Source organism: Eulemur rufifrons, chromosome 27, assembly GCF_041146395.1.
Source record: "Eulemur rufifrons isolate Redbay chromosome 27, OSU_ERuf_1, whole genome shotgun sequence".
Taxonomy (NCBI): domain Eukaryota; kingdom Metazoa; phylum Chordata; class Mammalia; order Primates; family Lemuridae; genus Eulemur; species Eulemur rufifrons.
The window spans coordinates 14,837,167-14,857,176 of NC_091009.1; the positions used below are offsets into that span (position 1 = coordinate 14,837,167).

The following is a 20,010-nucleotide window of genomic DNA, read 5'->3' on the forward strand; positions in this document are numbered from 1 at the left end:
CAGCAAGGCTGAATCTACATCTCAATAACTTCACCAGTCACTACTCCCAACATCCCTTCTCCACTCAAGCCAACTGCCTGCTTAACCGTCCTGCAATGGACATCTTCCTTTTTGTTAGCATTCCTTCCCCCTTCTTCTAACACAGTTCCCAGGAGCATAATTTGTATGTTTAACTTCCCTTTTTTTCTGATTCCTTCCTCTTCACCGATGCATATTTGTGCCTTCTCTTAAAATATTTTTCCAAACACAATTCTTCTAGGAAGTACTCCTTGACTAACGCTCTGAGCACTTAGGTGAAAACGCTTTGCTTATGCTTAATGAATTCACATTTGCTGCTTCACTTTCCTCTTGGAAATATGTAAAGATACATTACAAGAAAAATGTACGTGCATTTGTAACTTGCTATTAAATGTTTTCTGAATATATATAAGAAGTACTCCTAAGCTAATACAAGAGTTACAGTAAAACACATAATACTCCAAGAAGAGGAGGAGGAGGAGAAGGAGGAGGAAGAGAAAGAAAAGCAAAGAAATGTTTTAGGAATAGAAATTAGTATTGTAATTAAAATAAACATGAATAAAATATTTTAAAGAAATTTTTATTGTTAGCCTGCAAATTTTAATAGAATTATTGAAATACAATTTTAGTATGGGTATATAGCCATTATTATTTAAAGAGGTATTGTTGAAGTTTATTATTAGATCATGAAATCATATATCCACAATTTGGGATATTGAGTTAAAAAGACCCCAACAAGACAAATTCAGCATCTCTGATCATTAAAATAAATTCAATTTGTTGCCATGAAATCTATCTTCAGAATGGCCAAAGAGACCACAGAAATCTATATTGAACTTATATTTCAAATGTGAACCTGGATATCAATAGTATATAACAAAAGGAGAAGTTGCCAGAACTGTAGGGGGAAAAAGTGCTTTTGGCAGTGAAATTCTTGTACTGGTTAGATCAGACTTGGGGCTAGGAAGAAGATTACTGATAGGTCATAAGTCCAGGTCAATATGGCCAAGCCTTAGACAAAAGACTGTTAAGAGAGCATAAAGATATACAGCTCAGGACAAGTAATCTGTTTCTTCATCTGTAAAACAAGAAATATGAGCCACTTCATTTTTAAGGTTCCTTTCAGCTCCATCTGCGATAAGAAGGCATACAGCAGCCAGACGAGGTGACTCATGCCTGTAATCCCAGCTCTCTGGGAGGCCAAGGCAGGAGGATAGTTTGAGGTCAGGAGTTCGAGACCAGCCTGAGCAAGAGGGAGACCCCCGTCTCTACTAAAAATAGAAAGAAATGATCTGGACAGCTAAAAATATATAGAAAAAAATTAGCTGGGCATGGTGGCACATGCCTGTAGTCCCAGCTACTTGGGAGGCTGAGGCAGAAGGATTGCTTGAGTCCAGGAGTTTCAGGTTGCTGTGAGCTAGGCTGACACCACGGCACTCTAGCCCGGGCAACAGAGCGAGACTCTGTCTCAAAAAAAAAAAAAGAAGAAGGCATACGGCAAAGCAACACACCCGGGGAGTGAGATACTGCAGTGTAGTAATCAGGTATTCTTGCTCACTATACAATGGATTCTTGGTCATGTCAGGATGGCCCAGGGATTGAGGGGGAGAGGAAGTTGGGATGCTCTGTCCCTCTTCAGCAAACTGGCAATGGTGATATTGAAGAATATCATTGCTACCACACATATAGAAACTCCAAATAAAGAAAATAGAAGTCAATAAATTAAAGCATCCAGTAATATGATGACCTGGAAAAGATATCAGGGTATATCCCAAGAAACCAATGAGGGTGAAGGGAGGGACACATTACCTTGGTGTATCTACCAAGGTTGAGGGTTTGGGTCTCAGTTTTGTAGGCTCAAGTACCTACTTAGTACACGGAGAATGGATTTATCAATCAGAAGCAGATTAGTATTAACAAAGCTCTCATTGACATGTAAAGGCAAAAAGCTAATGTACTGATTTCTAGTGAGACTTACAACCTGATATGCAAGCAAATATTCAAGTCATCCAACCTATACTGCCTCTCATGTAGATAAGCCATGGCAAGCCAAATTATAAGCAGAAGGTTGCTTTGAGGAGTGCATTATGTAATACAAATGTTTAGTGCTATCAGACTCTGCTTTTGTAGTGGTGATTGGCATCTGCCACTTGGAATGAAATGGTGGGATACGTCCAAGGGCATCTGTCCCTAGACAGTGTTTGGGTGGGCCCAGAGTGTACGAGACAACACAAACCTCTACAACCAACTACTGTCATCAATTTTCTGTTTCATCAGGCTACAGTCTAACCCTGCTGACCTGAGAGCAAATCCTATTTCTTTAAATTGCTATTACATACCTTTTATGATTCATAGTGTATGCAATCCAAAAAGTTTAACTCACAGAATGGAATCTTACTAATCTTTTTTCCAAGAGTTTTAAGGAAAGATTCATGGTAACCTATACTAATTAAAAATAATATTACTAACATTTAGTGAGAGCTATAGGTCAGGTACTTTTCTAAGCACTTACATTATTAATTCATTTAATCCTCCCAATAATCCTATGAGGTACGTATTACTATAACACCTAAATTACAAATAAGGAAATTGGGGCACAGAACACTTAAGTGTGCAAGTAGTAAAGGCTGAGCTGAGAGTCAAATCCAGGAGGTGTAGCTCTAGAACCTATGTTCTTATCATTATGCTTTAATTCCTCTCTAAATAATAACAAGGCAGACTCACTATAAAGCCTGGAAAAACCAATATTCATTTAGTACCTGTCCTGGGGCTTTTCTGTAATGCTGCTCAAACCACAGTACCAACGAGCACCCTCTAGACATGTGGCTGCGGACTGGTACTGGTCCGTGGCCTGTAAAGACCCAGACCACACAGCAGGAGGTGGCAGTGGGCCAGCGAGCAAAGCTTCATCTGTATTTACAGCCGCTCCCCATCACTCACATCACACCTGAGCTCCGCCTCCCCACCCCAGTCCATGGAAAAATTGTCTTCCATAAAGCCAGTTCCTCATGCCAAAAAGGTAGGGGCCACTGCTCTAGACTATGGGAGCCAGGTAGGCTGGTTGGGCTGGGGTGGAGAACTTAAGTAGGTTCTAGATCCCAGAGCTTTGGCCCTCAACCCACCTACCCCCAACTCCCTGTTAGCCAGTACCTCATACCAAACATAAATCCTGGGATTATCTTACTCTGGATGTCCCCAACTCTCAGGGATGTACTAAATTGGAGACTTAAGGCAGTGAAGCATTAATTGCTTTATTGTCCTATTTAGTTAGAATTTAGTGTAATTGGTTCCCCCAAAAATTAAAGAATTACATTGACAGATGAATGGATAAACAAAATGTGGTACATACATACAATGGAATATTGTTCAGCCTTAAAAAGGAAGGAAATTATGACACATGCTACAACATGGACGAACCTTGAGGACATTAAGCTAAGTGAAAGAAGCCAGTCGTGAACAGACAAATACTGTATAATTCCACTTATATGAGGGACCTAGGTAGGGTAGTCAAATACAGACAGAAAGTAAGATGGCTGTTGCCAGGGACTGGAGAGAAGCGGAAATAGGAAATTATTGTTTATTGGGAGCAGAGTTTTGGTTTTATAAGATAAAAAGAGTTCTGGAGATGGATGTTGGTAAAAATGTGAATGTACTTAATACCATTTAACTGTACACTTAAAAATGGTTACGATGGTAAATTTTATGTTATGCATAATTAAAAAAAAAAATAGAATTACTAATTGACACATAATGATCTCTCTATATACCAAAAAAGTGATACCTTTTGTGCTAGACTGAATATTAGGAAACAGGCTCTATTTCTAGTCTTAAGATACTGAGATAAGGTGAGGAAAGTTTACAGAAATATCTAAAAAACAAATATCCTCTTAAAAATCATTACAATAACAAAGTTTTTTTAGGTCCAAAAATTATAGCTCATTTCAAGCTATTGTGTGGGTTTACTTAAACCCTTGATACTTGGCTATAACCTTGTGTCTTATTTTTAGAAAAAAGGTTAAATATTATAGTTGGGAATAATGAGAGAGACTAACAAGCTTTGAAATCTAATAGACCTATTTCTAACACCAATCTACCACTTGCTAATTGAATATCATAGGCCAAGTTACATAATCTCTCTGAGCCTTAATTTACTCATTCATAAAATGGGAACACTAATTCCTGGGCCCTAAAGCTACTTAGAGGATTAAATAATGCAAGTAATGGGCTTATTTGCCAACCGTCTGATACATAATAAATACTCACTAAGTGTTTACTATTAATAAAATATTAACAGGAGAAGGATAAGCAGTAGGAGATGATAGGGATTGTAGGATCTTTCAAATTTTATCAAAACTATGAGTCTGGGATAGTTTATTTCTTGTTTTCTATAAGAAGTAAAGATATGTTCCTAGAATTTGTGACAGACTGAGGGAGAAAAAAAGTTGATTTTAATATTTTGTTTAAATAGTTAATGAATGAAAATAGTTAACGATGAAAAAGGCAAAATGTCCATGGTCATGGAAGATGTTAAAGTAATTCTAAGAAAATATTTTGTGCAACTTCTTGCCAATAAATTGGCAATCTAGATGAGATGCATGATTTTCCAGGAACGTAAATTCTAAAATTGACTCAAGAAGAGAAAGAAAACCAAATAAATCAATAACCATATGAGTCAGAGAAGGATGATCAAAGATCTACCTCTAAAAATATTGGCAAGCTCAGATAATTTTGCAGCACATTATACAACTTTCAAAGAACAAATAGCATGGTAATTTTCTATTATTCAAACTATTTCAGAGCATGGAAAAAAGGGTAGAAATCTTCTAAATTCATTTACAAATTTAGGCAAACACTAATACCACAGATAAAAACAGAACAAAGAAATAAAACTATGGATCAATCTTACTTAAAAATATAGATTCTGAAACCATTGTAAACAAAATATAAACTAATCAAATCCAGCAAGTGATTAAAATAGTAACATTCCATAACCAAATAGAGTTTATTCTAGAAATGTGAGAATGTTTCAGTGTAGAAAAATGTATAAATATATTTGTTACACTCATAAACTAAAAGATCAAAAACTCTATGATTTTTACCATTAGATTTTCCCGAAAAGCTTTTGGTAATTTCAACAGTCATTCCTAAAGATCATAAAGTAATAGTCAATACAATATCAACTGGTGAAATACCAAAGACATTTCCATTAAAATAGGAACAAAGCCTACTATCACCAAATTTTTCAACACTCCTTTCAAGATTTTAGCTAATGCAATAAGATAAGAAAAATAAATACATGATATAAATATTGGAAAAGAAGATATAAATTATCATTACCTCAAATATTATGATTGTATTTTGTGATAAGAGATGCATACTCTTAAAACAATTGTTAGCATTAAGAAACCCCAGTAGTGGGAAAGAATACAGGATAAATATGTTTTGAAATCCACAGCTTCCCTTTGTATCACCATAATAAGCCATTAAAAAATTAAGTGGAAAAAAGGTTTCAATTCACAACAATGTTTAAAAAACAAGGTTTATTCTTTCATTTGGCATTTTCCTGAGACAACAGTACAGATTTATAACTTTTTAAATTTTTGACATACTAATATATAAATAAAGGTTTGTAAGAAATCACTTTTTTTTAGACCCAAATAAACAACAGCCAGGAGAGCACAAAGCAGGAGGGCTCATGCTTAAATGTCTGAGATAAAGACTGTCTCAAGGACTTTCTAAAATAACCCCACAAGAAATCAGGACTGCAGCAATTCAGATAAGATGCTCTCGAAAGAACACCTGCCTGGTAACAGCATTTCACCTACTAACTCTGGCTTTGAGTCTCTAAAACCAATGAATTTCATTTCCAAGCAGCTTATGTGAACTTCTCCTTTTGTAAATACAAGTTTTTCTTTAGCCTCCACTCTTCAGATATATATGTGGCTTACCACAGCTGTGCATCTAGGGTTATAATCTTCTTTTCTAATTCCTGAATAAATTCAACATATTTGGAGGTATCTCTTTCTCAGATTTTTTTCCTGGTTGAAAGTTTCCATGGTAAAATAGTTCACCCTATCTACTCTACTTTAATGTGTAATCATAAAATTATGTAAATCTAAGACTAATCACAAAGAAAAAACTCGAAGTGTTGAAGGTTGGTGGTTTCAACACAGAACCAGCTGATTTGGATATCAGTAGTAGGATTAAATCATAATATAGTCCTTGGACAACATGCTAAAAATATTTTCATATTGTAGTAATTATGTTGCTAGGGAACACTGATATTAAGCTATCATTACCAGACCTGAAATTCACTTATTTATATCTGTAATATACATTTGATATATTTGATTAACATTGAGTTCACTTCCATTTCAAATAATAAAAACAATAGTGTCATGCTGCAGGATTCAATATCTTGGTTTGTTTTTTAAGTATTCAGTGACAACATTGGGGGAAAGAAGCATAGAGTAGGTACATCACTGAAAGTATCTGAAAAGAAAGATCTATTATAGGATAGTCTTATTACAGTCCCTTGTAACTAAAAAGATCCTTGGCTTTCTGCACCATCACAGAAAATAAGAAGCTACATACATGGCATTAATATTGAGAAAATTCAGACTCAGTCTTGCTTTAGTATTGAACCAAACCAGGTTATTTACACAATAAATAAAATGTCTTAACACCTTATGGATTCTTTATATCGGAGGTAAGCATTCACTGGAAAAATTAAAATAAGGAGAATAATACCACCTAAGATGAATTAAGTATCATGATTAACATTAAAAATTTAGAATTTGCAAGGGAGTAGAAATATATGTATTTTCTGATTAAAATATAATTAAGGACAGGTTTCTTCATATACACACAAAAATTTCCCTAAAGCTTTATAAAGATTTAACTATTAGTTAATTGGGTAGGGAGGTAATTGATGTGACAATGAAAAAATACTCAATCTTTAAAGATTAGTCTAAAATTAACTTGTCAAATCATTAATTCATTGTATAGAAACATGTTGAGTACCCATTATGTCCTAGGCACTTACATCATTGTGAATAAAAAATACTGCATTGGAAAAGAACATTTTTGACATCTCAAATATAATATGCATTATTTGGCTGATAATTACATTTAACACATTCAACATATAGAGCAAAATTCTGAGCAATCAAAACAATTATACCCTTGAACAATCGATTGTTTTAAATTGATTTGCTCTCACTATTCCCTTAAGTTGATTTCTACCCTGGGATTCTTTCCCAGTTCTAAAATAAGAGAACAACAACAACAACAAAAATTTCCTAAATAAGACAATACAAAAGAATAGAAATGTAAGAGAAGGGCTATATTAGCTCTTGAATCCTTGTTTCCATTTGCTCTCAATAGAACTTCTAATGTTCAATTTTCTCTTCAAAGAAAATCTTGATTTAAAAGAACAAAAAGTACAATCAGCTTTAACATCTACAGAAGTATACTGTTTAGCTTTCACCAAAGTTAGCAAAGATTGAAACTGAGAAAAAATATTAAAGCAAATATTCTACGTTATATTCACCATTCACCATAGTAACGATCTTATATTTTGGTATATGACTTTTTAAAATAAATATTACCAACAGGTAAAAATTTTCCTTTGCTGTCTTAAGACTGTCTCAGGGAGAGTTTTTACCAGTGTATTTGTTCATAACTTGAAGGTTAATTTAAAGAAATGTCGCTTCTATCACCTAAATGATATACCTTTTAGAAGGGATATTTAATTGAAAAAAATGCCACATTGTTTCTTCCCAAGAAAAAAGGATACATTCCATTCTTGAGGTCTCTCTGTATATAGATACTGCACAAACAGATATACATCTGTACATACGTATTTATAGGTATATATCTAACAAAGGTTTGATTTTGTTAAAATGAGATCTTCCTCTTCTGATTCATTATTCTCAGTGTCTTTCAAACTGTACTGTCTCACATTTCATTCATCCATCAAGCATGTATTGAGTACTTTCTGCATGCTTAGCTTTATGTCAGATGGAAGAAGAACATACAAAAGAAATATAAGACTGTCTCTGCTCTTCAGAATCTTGGGATCTCTTCTAGAGGCAATATAAAACGTGATACATTATTAAGTGATTTTTGAGACTAGTGCCAGAACCAGTGGCACAGGTAACATGCCTTTTACATTTATGTGGAATATTTTAGAGCCTTGAAACACTTCCAGGTATTTGATTCTAAAAACAATCTTAGGAAGTACACATTATTAGGCCTATGTTAGTGATGAGGAACCTGAAATTCAGAATTTTAAGCAATATGTCTCAATCAGATGATGAGTGGAAGAGTCAAGATTTAAGCCAGAGTTTTCTGATTCTAAGCCCAGTGCTCTTTTCAATATAGCACAGGAAACCAAGGACTGAGGAACTCGACAAGCAACAGCCCGCCTTCTGGGGGAGGTTCAACTAAACCGGACCCACAACTGATCAGTGTCCAGCCAAATGTCCAGACTAATTTTAGTCTGCAAATATGCATACTTCAGCGTAACACACTGCACAACTACCATTTCCTTAGTCTTAGTGCCTTTATCTCCTCAATAAGAGCTTTCCTCTGAGAAATGGGAATGCCGAATATAATAAAAATCTGGCCTAGCAGGATCATATAAATCTTAGATCATAAATATAAATCTTAAAGGTCTGGTTTTTACTAATCCTTACACATTTTGTTTTCGCTGAGCACCGGGAAACCTAACTACCCCCCCATCCTTTTCTAGCAATCACTCCCAACAACCGCTTGTTTCAAGATGCCAATGATTGACCCTCCCCAGATTCTACAGGTTCACCCTAATTCTGCCACCCGGCTGCAGCCCCTGCCCGGACACCTTCCCCTCCCTCCCAGTGGCTATGATACCGAGTTCAGGTTCCGCAGGTCCCCTCGCGATGCTGTCACACAGCACTGATAGATGAGACGTGACCTTTCCACTCCGTCCTTGGGGACCTCCCACTGGCCTCGTAGCGCAGTTCCAACCCCGGGAAACGGGCTCCCTGCTCAGGAACGCAGCCCCTCGCAGCGCGCAGTCCGAAGCAATGTCTCCGGCAGTTAGATCGATGCTGGGCGCCCGGACGTGCATCACTCCGCCCCATACTCCTGCCAGCTGCAGGGCACTCGGTCCGGCAGCCAGTCCATCCCACCTCACTGCCACGTCTGGGCCAGCTGGCCCTTACTCAGGACCCCGGTGACACGTCGTTGACGGCAGCAGCGAAAGCCAAGGCCACCCGCCGCTGGTGCCCATCGCCGCCAACCTCAGACCCCCTTAGACTGGACCGCAGAAAAGCGTTTCTATAGGAACCCCCTGGGGATCACATGATGTACTCGGGCAGCCAATCGCTTCTTACCTCTGCCCGCGGTCCCGCTTTCGGCCCTGCCTCCCGCCCCCGCCTCCTTCACCCAGCCCCGCCCCTTTCCTGCAGAGAGTCCGCGCTTGCGCACTGTGCCCTGCGCGCTCCCGCCCTCGCGCGCTCCCCCGGGGAGAGCGGGGGCGGCGTGGGAGGCTCGAGGAGAGCGTGAACCTGAGGAGGAAGAAGCGGGGCCGGCGCGCAGGCCCAGTACCGCCCGAGCCGCGGCTGCCGGCGACGCCCCAGAGCGGAAGAGGGAAGTGAATCGGGCGCCGGGCTGTGGGCTCCTGCTGGGCTGGGCTCGCTGAGGTAGCGGCTGCACGGAGAAAGGCCTTTGCCACTGGTCCGGATCGGGATGTCGAAGAACACGGTGTCATCGGCCCGGTTCCGAAAGGTGGACGTGGATGAGTATGACGAGAACAAGTTCGTGGACGAGGAAGACGGAGGCGACGGCCAGGCCGGGCCCGACGAGGGCGAGGTGGACTCCTGCCTGCGGCAATATCCTTGCGTTCGCCTCCCTCCCCACCCGGCCCACCCAGCCCTTCTCCCGGGACCCCGCCGCCGGCAGGATCCGCGGGGACGGACGCTGCCGGGCACGGGCGCAGAGCTGCCCCCTGCAGCCCGCGGCGCGAACCTGTCTCTTAGGGTTTCTCGTTCTGAGAGGGCGGGGGGTCTCCCGTCTCCAGCTGGTCGCCTGGAGACCCGAGGGTCCCGCCCTCAGACACTGGCGCTGCCCCGCGCGCCCCCACGCCCCGGACTCCGGGTTGCGCCCGGTGCCGGTCTCGGGAACGGGTCCCGCCGGCCGCGCCCTCGCGGCGCTGGGGACAGCGTCGGGGCTGGTCTGAAAGCCTGGTGCAGGGCGCCAAAGTTTTCCTCCCCAGAACTCTATTTCCTGGGGTCACATGAGATCCAGAAATCTCTGACTCGGGGGAATGCGCGTCTTCCCTTAGTGTTTTGTTTTCTCTTGTGTTTTTGTTACTGGTAGCGTTAGGATAGTTTATTCCTTGCATGATAGATGGGGCGGTTCACAGATTGTTCTGTGTGCTTTCAGTTCATGGGCCTTTTTTGTTCAAGAGAAATTAATTTGGCAAAATACAGAATGCACAGAATTTGTTAACCTAGACGAAGGGAGTTAATGCAAAACAACCAAAACTCCTAAGAAGGGAGCTTGGAGCTTTTTACCTGCTAAGAAAAGGACAATAGAAAAAAGACGGGGGATACATTGTGGAGAATCCCTGGAAATATTTAAAATAAACCCCAGTGAATAAGATAGAAGATGAGTCATTTGTACAAAGCAGAATCATTTTTGTAATCCTGAAATTGTTTCCATTTTAGTTAAAATATGGCTGTCAGTTCCTGGTTTCTATTTTTGCATATTTGAATATTCATAACTTCGAATTAGCGTTTGCATCGCATCATTTTTAGAAAAATGTAAATGTTGCAAAAAACCAAAGCTTGTAGTTTTAGAAAAATCTCAATTACTGGATTTTTATGCATTTCTAATTATTCTTGGATGTATTCATAAGGCTCTTTCCTTATCGATGTCCTATTGAATTATAGTGGCAAAATACATGAGTGAAAATATTTGGTGACAACTATATCTTGTCCAAAAGGCATCTACATGTAACATTAAACATTTGTCAGTATATGGATGTCCCTTTGATTACTGCAACTTTCACAATTAGCTGTTACTATTTTGCGTTATTTAAATACTTAACTGTTTTGGGTCTTAAAAAATGAGCCAGTTTACAAAAGGCGTGCTTCTCTAGAGGTCCATGCAGCCTTGAAAATAAAAGCTTATCACCGATCATAGATTTTTTTGGTAAGACCTTTACCTTCAGAAGATAAGTCTTGAACATTGTTCTTCCTAAAAACATTCTTTGTGATGGGTAAGTGATGTTTTATGAAACCCCAATGTATTTTAGGTAATTTGAGGGGACACTTAGATATTGCTGTATCCATCTCAGTGGATCTTTTTTAATCAATTTATTTTAAATTATAAAGACATTGTCTCTTCTTACCCGTGTCACAACCAGGAGAGACAACCCTGGTGGTGGGGTACTAGAGATGGAGGAACAAGTCAACTTGTGTGGTTTTCCTTTTAGGGAAATGACTGTACCTTCTGACAGTCTGATTGGCCTTCCGTTTCTCATGCTTGCTAACCCGCTGGGGCTTTCAAAGAGAGTCTAAATATAATAGGTATGGTGTAACACAGTCTGCCACCTGAGGGTCATGTGAATTACCTTCTGGAATGCCTCTTTTCTTCAATATTGAGAGATAGCTAATGTATATCATTCAGATTGCTAATCTGCTAGCATTTCAATTAATATAGAATATAGTTCAGTAGAAGTTCGGTCTGCATTTTTCCAGTTAGAATCACATACAAAGACATATTTCGGTTGATGATAGGCTATTTTATTTGGGGGACTAATAATTCTGATATGTATTTTAGGGTTTCTTTAATACCACTGTAGATAATATTTGCATATGTGTCTCACTGGAAAATGAAAGATTATCAAGGTGTTCATTGGGTAGTTAGTGCCAAGGATGAAACAGTCTTTGCTTATTAAAAAGAAAATCTAGGCCGGGCGCGGTGGCTCATGCCTGTAATCCTAGCACTCTGGGAGGCCGAGGCGGGTGGATGGCTCAAGGTCAGGAGTTCGAGACCAGCCTGAGCAAGAGTGAGACCCGTCTCTACTAAAAATAGAAAGAAATTATCTGGCCAACTAAAATATATATAGAAAAAATTAGCCGGGCATGGTGGCACATGACAGTAGTCCCAGCCACCCGGGAGGCTGAGACAGGAGGATCGCCTAAGCCCAGGAATTTGAGGTTGCTGTGAGCTAGGCTGACACCATGGCACTCACTCTAGCCTGGGCAACAAAGCGAGACTCTGTCTCAAAAAAAAAAAAAAAAAAAGTCTAATGCTCTCTTTTGCTTTTGGCATTTTGCCTTCGACTGACATCCTAGAAACCAACACATCAAATTTCCAATATTGAACATAGTAACCATGGTAATTTTTTTATGCATGAAGTCAAATCTTAAGGATCAGTGGTTATAATGCTTTCTTGGGGCCACCTTTTGCTGTTATCCCCTTAACTTCCATCACAGGAAATATGACAGCTGCCCTACAGGCAGCTCTGAAAAACCCCCCCATCAACACGAAGAGTCAGGCGGTGAAGGTGAGTCACAAACGGTAACACAGTGATCTCTGCTGATACCATCTCCTTCTGACCAAAATCCTCTGAAATTGCACAAAATCAACAACTATTCTATTTACTGTCTTTGACATGAAAGAGCTTATAATATAGTTTGACAGGTAAAAATTTCATATGCAAAAATTAACGTAGAGTTATAATGCTACATGGAAGATATAGTAAGTTCAAATGACAGCGAAATCATTCGTGTGTGTTTTTAGAGAAGGCCAATCAGGCTGAGTTTAAGTAAAGCCTTGATGAATAAGTAAAACTTTTAAAAAGTAAACAGATTCTGCTTGCTTTTTGAAGATTTTTTTTGGTTATACATATATTAAATGTTTATTATAGAAAGCTCAGACATATGGTAGGGGTAAAAAGATAATTATCCATAATCCCACCACCCAGAGATAACAGTTACTACTTTGTGGTATTAGTGTATGCTTATAGTGTTTTTCTATGAGTTTTTGATTTTGTTTTTATAAGAATGGCATTTTATAACCTGTTTTGACTGTGTAGCAGTGTACATGAGCTTCTTTCCTTAAAGTCTATTTCTGTAGCATTTTTAACAGTTGTGTATCAGTGTGCTACAGTGTGTATATAACTGATCTCCTTTTGTCATATATTTAGTTTTTTTTCTGTTATAAACTACTGAAATGAATAATTTTTAGTAAATTCTTAATTGTTTTCTTTGAATAAATTCCTAGAAGTGAACCACTGGATCAAAGAATGCACATTTTATTTATTTATTTATTTATTTTTTTTGAGACAGAGTCTCACTCTGTTGCCCAGGCTAGAGTGAGTGCCGTGGCGTCAGCCTAGCTCACAGCAACCTCAAACTCCTGAGCTCAAGGGATCCTCCTGCCTCAGCCTCCCGAGTAGCTGGGACTACAGGCATGCACCACCATGCCCGGCTAATTTTTTTTTTCTCTATATATTTTTAGCTGTCCATATAATTTCTTTCTATTTTTAGTAGAGATGGGGTCTCGTCTCGCTCTTGCTCAGGCTGGTCTCGAACTCCTGAGCTCAAACGATCCGCCCACCTCGGCCTCCCAGAGTGCTAGGATTACAGGCGTGAGAAGAATGCACATTTTTTAAAGGCTTTTGGTATATATAGTATTGCCAAATTGCTTTTCAGAAAAGTTGTGCAACTTATATTCCCTGCGGCAGTCTTTCACTAATTCTTAAGGACCTATTTACGTACTTATTTCAAATGAAGCCCATAACGTCCACCCCACAGTCCGTGGCTATTCATACATCCTAGGAGCTTCAAGAATCTCCTTAATTGAATAATAGTAAGTAATAACTTAGGTAAATGCACAATAATTACCTGGGCAACATAAATTTATATTAGGGGAAACATTTCTTTGGTTTTTAAAAGTTGTGAGGAACATCATTGAAATTTCAGTTTTACCACCCTCTGCTTTTATGTGGGAGGTTAAAACTCTGCATGCAAAGAAATTTTTCTAAATCCAGTAATTGTATAGTCTTTAAACTGAAGATAACAATGGGTGGTAGAAACATTCTGTAAAATCCTGACCAGTAGGAATGCCAAAGGTATCACTTTGTATTTAATAGAAGGAGAAACGAATTCTTAAAAGGGTCAATTAAGTGTTCCCTTTGCTTGGCTGGATGGGTAAGAAAATAACTTTGCTTTTGAAGCAGCCTTTTGCCAAAGAAAAAAGATCATTATTAATGAACATCACTATATCTCATATTTATAGTCACTTGACTATAGATGTGAAACTTAAGAAAGTTTTTAAGAAAAAAATTATCTTTGTAGGATAGTTCAAGGTGGAACTGAAAATTAGTTTCTTTGTTGGGTTTTTTTTTTTTTTAAGATCAAGAAGTAAAATTTAAGTGTGTTAATAAATTGTTAAATTATCACTTTGATCTGTTAGCAAATCCTCTCAACTCTGCCTTCAATTATGTTAAGAATAATATGACCTCCAGTGCTACCATGCTAACCAAATCCAGCCAGTATTCTTGCAGTTACTTCCTAGCTGGTCTCCCTGCTCTACCTTGCCCCCGGCCCCCACAGCATATTTTCAACATAGACATCAAATTGATCCTCTTAAAATGTGAGTCAGTTTACATCACTGCTCTTAAAACCTTCCAATGTCTAGATAAAAGCCGAAGTCTTTACAGTGCCTACAGGCCTCGCATGATCTATCCTCCCATAACCTCTGACTTGCTCTCCTGCTTTCTTCTCACTGCTCTGCTCCAGCCACATTGAGTCTTTTTGGCTATTCCTTGAACATACTGAACACACACTAATAACATTCTTTCCTCTGTCTGAAACACTTTCCTTAGATATCCCTGAGGTTTTCTCTTTTTCATCTTTTAGTTCTTTACTCAAATGTCACCTTCTTACGGTGGCCTTTCTGAAATTGTAAATCACCCCCACACACATATGTTTAAATGATCTGTTATTTATTTACCCCCAGGATCGGGCAGGCAGCATTGTCTTGAAGGTGCTCATCTCATTTAAAGCTAATGATATTGAAAAGGCAGTTCAATCTCTGGACAAGAATGGTGTGGATCTCCTAATGAAGTATATTTATAAAGGCTTTGAGAGCCCCTCTGACAATAGCAGTGCTATGTTATTGCAATGGCATGAAAAGGTAAGTTATGAATTATAAATCTATATAACTGGTTCATTTATGATAAAGAATAACAGTGACAACCTCTCTCACCTAGATAACCATTTTGACTTGGTTATACATCTATCTTTATTATTATAAATAACATCCATGAAAATGATAGTTCAGATTTATGCTAACTGGCCTTGGTCTTCAGAGATTCTGATTTATAACACTTATGTTCATTCAGTAATGATTATTCATTAAACATAATCTTGAATTTTGAATTAAGTTAAAAGTTTACAAAAGAAAATAAGCAATAAAAATCAAGAATTCTTTCACAGTGACCAAAAGGTGGAAACAACCTAGGATTCATCAACAGATGAACAGATAAAATGTGGTACATTCATTCATACCATGGAATATTATTCAGCCATAAAAAGGAGTGTGTTCTGGTACATCCTCTACCAGGGATGAACCTTGAAAACATTATACCAAGTGAAGTAAGCCAAACACAAGAGTACAAATATTTTATAATTTCACTTACATGAAGTAATCTAGAATAGGCAAATTCAAAAGAACAGAAAGTCATTAGAGGTTACTAGGGACTACGGAAAGCAGGGAATAGGGAGTTATTGCTTAATGGGTATACAGTTTCTGTTTAGGGTGGTGAAAAAATTTTGGAACCAGTGGTGATGGCTGCACAACATTGTGAATATAATGCCGCTGGATTTTACACTTAAAGATGGTTAAATTGGCCCTGAATCAAGGCCGGCAGTTTGCTGAAGCTGTTGGTTTCAAACAGGAGCCTAAAGAATTATCTTTCTGTGGTCTGTTGGCCATTTCAGAACTTTGGAAATGTAATGGTCAATTCGTCAGAAAGAAACATCTGAGTAAACAAAAAGAAAAAAAAAAAAATGGTTAAAATGCCACATTTTATGTTACATATTTTACCACAATTTAAAAAAGAAATCCTGGGGGAGGGGATCAAGATTTCTTAAATCCTTTTTTCTATTTTTATGCATATATTTTACAATGTAAGGAGATGCTAGTACACTGTCTATCAAAAAAGGGGGAAAGGGTAGAAGGGATTTTGAGCTTTGAATAAAAAGTTGATGAGGTCACCTTTGATACCTTACTCTTATACTGGTACAAATATAAACAATATTTAAATAGAACCAACTACAGATAAAGGGTGTATTCTATAACATCTTACAATTCTCAAAACTCAGTTTTTCAGAAACTATAGAATGTCTGTTTTTAAGTGTATCCGAGTGAAAACACACACAAGATAAAAATAGATAGTAAAACTTGTTTAGCCTTGGTCAAGTCACTTTATCCCTCATATACTGTCAGAAAGAGCTAACATTTGTGGATGGGGTAACCATTCCTCACAGTTTTCCCAAGATAGCCCCAGTTATGTCTGTTTTCCCATCATAACATTTGAATAGCCCCCCCTTTCACTCTAAAAGGTACCAACTTGGACAGTAATGTATATGGTCATCCTATTCATGGAGCACTCTGTTTTCCAGGCACTATAGTATCAGTTTATGTTTCACTTAATCCTTACAACCCTCTGAAGTATATAAACATCTTTATCAGATGAAGAGCCAGCTTTAAACTCAAACAGCCTAGTTCCAGTGAAGTCTAAGGATCATAGTGAACATTGAGTACTTACTATGTTCCAAACACTCTTCTGAGGACTTTATAAATATTAATTCATATAATTCTCATTAAAATACTTGGAGGAAAAACTTGCTGTTATTCCTCTTTTGTAGATGGGGAAACTGAGGCATGTGTTAGGTTTTCATTTCTTCCTAACATCAGTCACAAGTTTTTGCCAATCTTATCCCCTAAGGACTTCTGAAATCCACCCGTTCGAATATATCTCTAATGCATCTGTTCACAGCATCTCTCTAGTCTGTTGCTATAGTTTCCTAACTGGTTTCCTAGCTACCAGTTTTGCCTCCTTCAAATCTGTTCTCTACCCAGCCATCAGAATGATCTCTTTAAAATCCAAATCTGCCCTTGTCAGTCACTTGCATGTTAAAGTCCAGGTTCCCAAGTCTAGCCTCATCTTCCATGGCTTTCTTCCCCTCCAGCTACAACAGTGCCAGCCTTTTCCCTGAATGCACCTTACCATTTCACACCTCCGTGTATTTGCTCGTGATTTTCTGGTGTTGGTCTATTCATTTAAAGTATTGTTTTCTCCAGGAAGCCTTAACCTGAAACACTCCTCTATACTGTCAGGCTGGCATATGCCCCTTCTGGGTGCTCTAATAGCACCCTAAACATAACTCTGATTTCATACATTAAAGTTATCTGTTTATATATCTGTCTCCTCACATTAGACCTGAAAATTCTGTATTTGTTCATTTTTATATCCCCAGCATCTAGCACAATACTCAATACACAAAGATACTAAGTAAATATTTTTGTAACAGAGGTAAACCAGAGCTTCAGATTCCTAATACGGAATCATGACTTTCAGTTTTTCAAGTTAGAGTCAAAGTTCCTAAGTTCTTAGCTATTAAATAATGTCTTTGGGGAAAAAAACATCTGACAAATGCTGACTGATATAAATGGAAGTTGGGGTGGGTGATCGCAGTTTGAATTTTCTCCTGTGTATTGAGAATGAGAGATGCAGAATGTCCTAAATTAATATTTGAGCACCTGTTTTAGGCAAGAACATTATGCTGCATATTTTTAAAAACTTTATTTAGAAACGATGTAAACTAGTATCTCACTAGAATATAAGCTCATGAAGGCAGGGACTTTAAAGGTTTTGTTTATTGTGTTCCCAGTGCCACAAATAGAGACTGGTACTTAATAGGTGCCCAAGAAGTATTTATTAAATTAATGAATTCAAAATCTATAGCTGGACACACTCCTTCTTTAAGAAAAATGTTTCACTTAATATGAGAATTGACCATGTATGATTGTGCCAACATTTACATTTTGGTTTGTTTTTAGGCCCTTGCTGCTGGAGGAGTAGGGTCCATTGTTCGTGTCTTGACTGCGAGGAAAACCGTGTAGTCCAGCAGGAACTGGACCTCTGCCAGGGGAGTGGGAGTTGCTGGTACAAAGACCAAAACAACCAAATGCCACCGCTGCCCTGTGGGTAGCATCTGTTCCTCTCAGCTTTGCCTTCTTGCTTCCTTTTTCATATCTGCAAAGAATATTATTACATATCAGTTTTCCTTTAATGAAAATTGGAATAACACAGAGGAAATTTTGTTTCAACAGAGTTTCATCCTCTCAAAACCATTTCAACGATGTGTATACCAGTCTGTATATAGTATAATTTACATTCAATTTGTGCAATTTTTAACCCCTAATGGCTGGTTTCTGTTTTATATTATTTTTAACTAGTACTGAGAGATGTGATCAGAAGTTGAGGCCAGTTTCCCATCTCATTGCTAGCCAGCATCAGAGACTGGCAGCTATTAACATTGCAAAACTGGACCATACGTCCCTTATTTAAGCAAAGTGTGTTTCCCAAATAAGTGGTGGGTGAACACCACTACCAAGTCCCAGCTTTGTTTCTGCCTGCCTCCAGATTATCTTGCTGTGAGTTGACGTATGCTGCTTCCTCTCAGCATCCAGTAATCTTGGCCTCTCAATTTCAGGGTTCAGAGCAGGAAGGTTTGCTCTATACAAATGTATCTATAAAATATCTGCTTGTTTGGCATGAACATCAAAGTTTTGTTCCAATAATATGGTTCTGTTTGGGGAAACCACTCCAAATCAGAAAGGATGTGGAAACTATGATGTAATTCAAACTCGGGGCAGCCTCTGAATGAAATACTATTTTCTTTAGAAATATAGTAGCTGCCTTAGACATTATTGAGGTATACAACTAGTATTTAATACGCTATTTAATATGCCCCATAAATGTCTTCAGTGTTCTTCAGGGTAATGTGGATCTCAAAAGATTTGGTTCAGATCCAAACAAATACACATTCTGTGTTTTAGCTCAGTGTTTTTTTAAAAAAGAAAATGCCACACAGCAAAAACTTGTTTACTTTGTTGGACAAACCAAATCGGTTCTCAAATAATGACCGGTGCTTATAAAAAGTTGTTGTTATACAGTAGCTCCAAAACAAACCACCTGACCAAGAGGGAAATCAGTCTGTGTTTAGTATTTACATTGGACACCAGTTTCATAATCACTGACTTATATGAAAACTGGTGCAGAAATTCTATAAACTCTTTGCTGTTTTTGATACCTGCTTTTTGTTCTGTTGTGTTTTGTAAAAATGATGAACTTCAGAAAATAAAATGTCAGTGTTGAATAATTTATTTTTCTCTTACTTTAGTACTTAAGAATGTACAGTTAATTAAGAGGAAAGATTCCCTGCTCCTACCACCAAGTCTTGTGCTCTTAACAAGAACAAATTTGGTGGGTTTATTAGGACTCTTATACAAATATAAGGTAATAAAGGAGAGAGTCATTAATGACGTCAGAGCAGTACTGAAGCCTTTGGAGTGATTCCACGGCCGCCTGGATGCCAGCTGTAGGTCATTGCCCGAAGACCTAGACTAGAATGTGCAAAGTAGCCCAGCAGCTTCAGTCATTTATTCCCAGCTTCTAAACTCCTCTTTCTTACACCTCAGATCTATTTTTCTTATACGGACCTACTCACAGCATCCTCTCTGCTTTCCAGCTGCACCTTACTAGATTCCTGCTTTAAAGCCTTTAAAACGTTTGCAGGCAATTCAGAGGGGTATGGGTGAAGAGAAACTAAGCAATAGGTATTATTTTATTTTTTAATATTTTTTAAGAGACAAGGTCTTGCTATATTGCCCAGGCTGAAGTGCAGTGGCTATTCACAGGCA

General features: G+C 38.3%; 2 protein-coding genes and 1 non-coding gene across 5 annotated transcripts in view; 2 read left to right on the forward strand and 1 right to left on the reverse strand.

The window, feature by feature from the left end:
* The window catches only part of RGL1 (ral guanine nucleotide dissociation stimulator like 1), a 220,252-nt gene extending 210,948 nt beyond the window's left edge, over positions 1-9,304 (reverse strand). For both annotated transcript variants that reach the window (XM_069459691.1, XM_069459689.1), the window contains exon 1: positions 8,911-9,304. The gene's annotated coding sequence lies outside the window, so the exon portion shown is untranslated. The remainder of the gene's footprint in view (positions 1-8,910) is intronic.
* Positions 9,305-9,520: 216 nt separating this feature from the next.
* ARPC5 (actin related protein 2/3 complex subunit 5) lies at positions 9,521-19,463 on the forward strand. 2 transcript variants are annotated; one of them, XM_069459336.1, is made up of 4 exons: positions 9,521-9,893; positions 12,496-12,577; positions 15,037-15,213; positions 18,145-19,463. In XM_069459336.1, the coding sequence occupies exons 1-4, from the start codon at positions 9,751-9,753 to the stop codon at positions 18,205-18,207; spliced, it is 465 nt and encodes a 154-aa protein (XP_069315437.1). In that variant the 5' UTR covers positions 9,521-9,750; the 3' UTR covers positions 18,208-19,463. The 2 variants fall into 2 exon arrangements, with proteins under 2 accessions (XP_069315437.1, XP_069315436.1); XM_069459335.1 differs by having other exon boundaries at positions 12,505-12,577.
* LOC138375894 (small nucleolar RNA SNORA2/SNORA34 family) lies at positions 15,926-16,062 on the forward strand. The gene has a single exon (XR_011231596.1). It is a non-coding gene; the product is annotated as a small nucleolar RNA SNORA2/SNORA34 family (small nucleolar RNA).
* Positions 19,464-20,010: the final 547 nt, after the last annotated feature.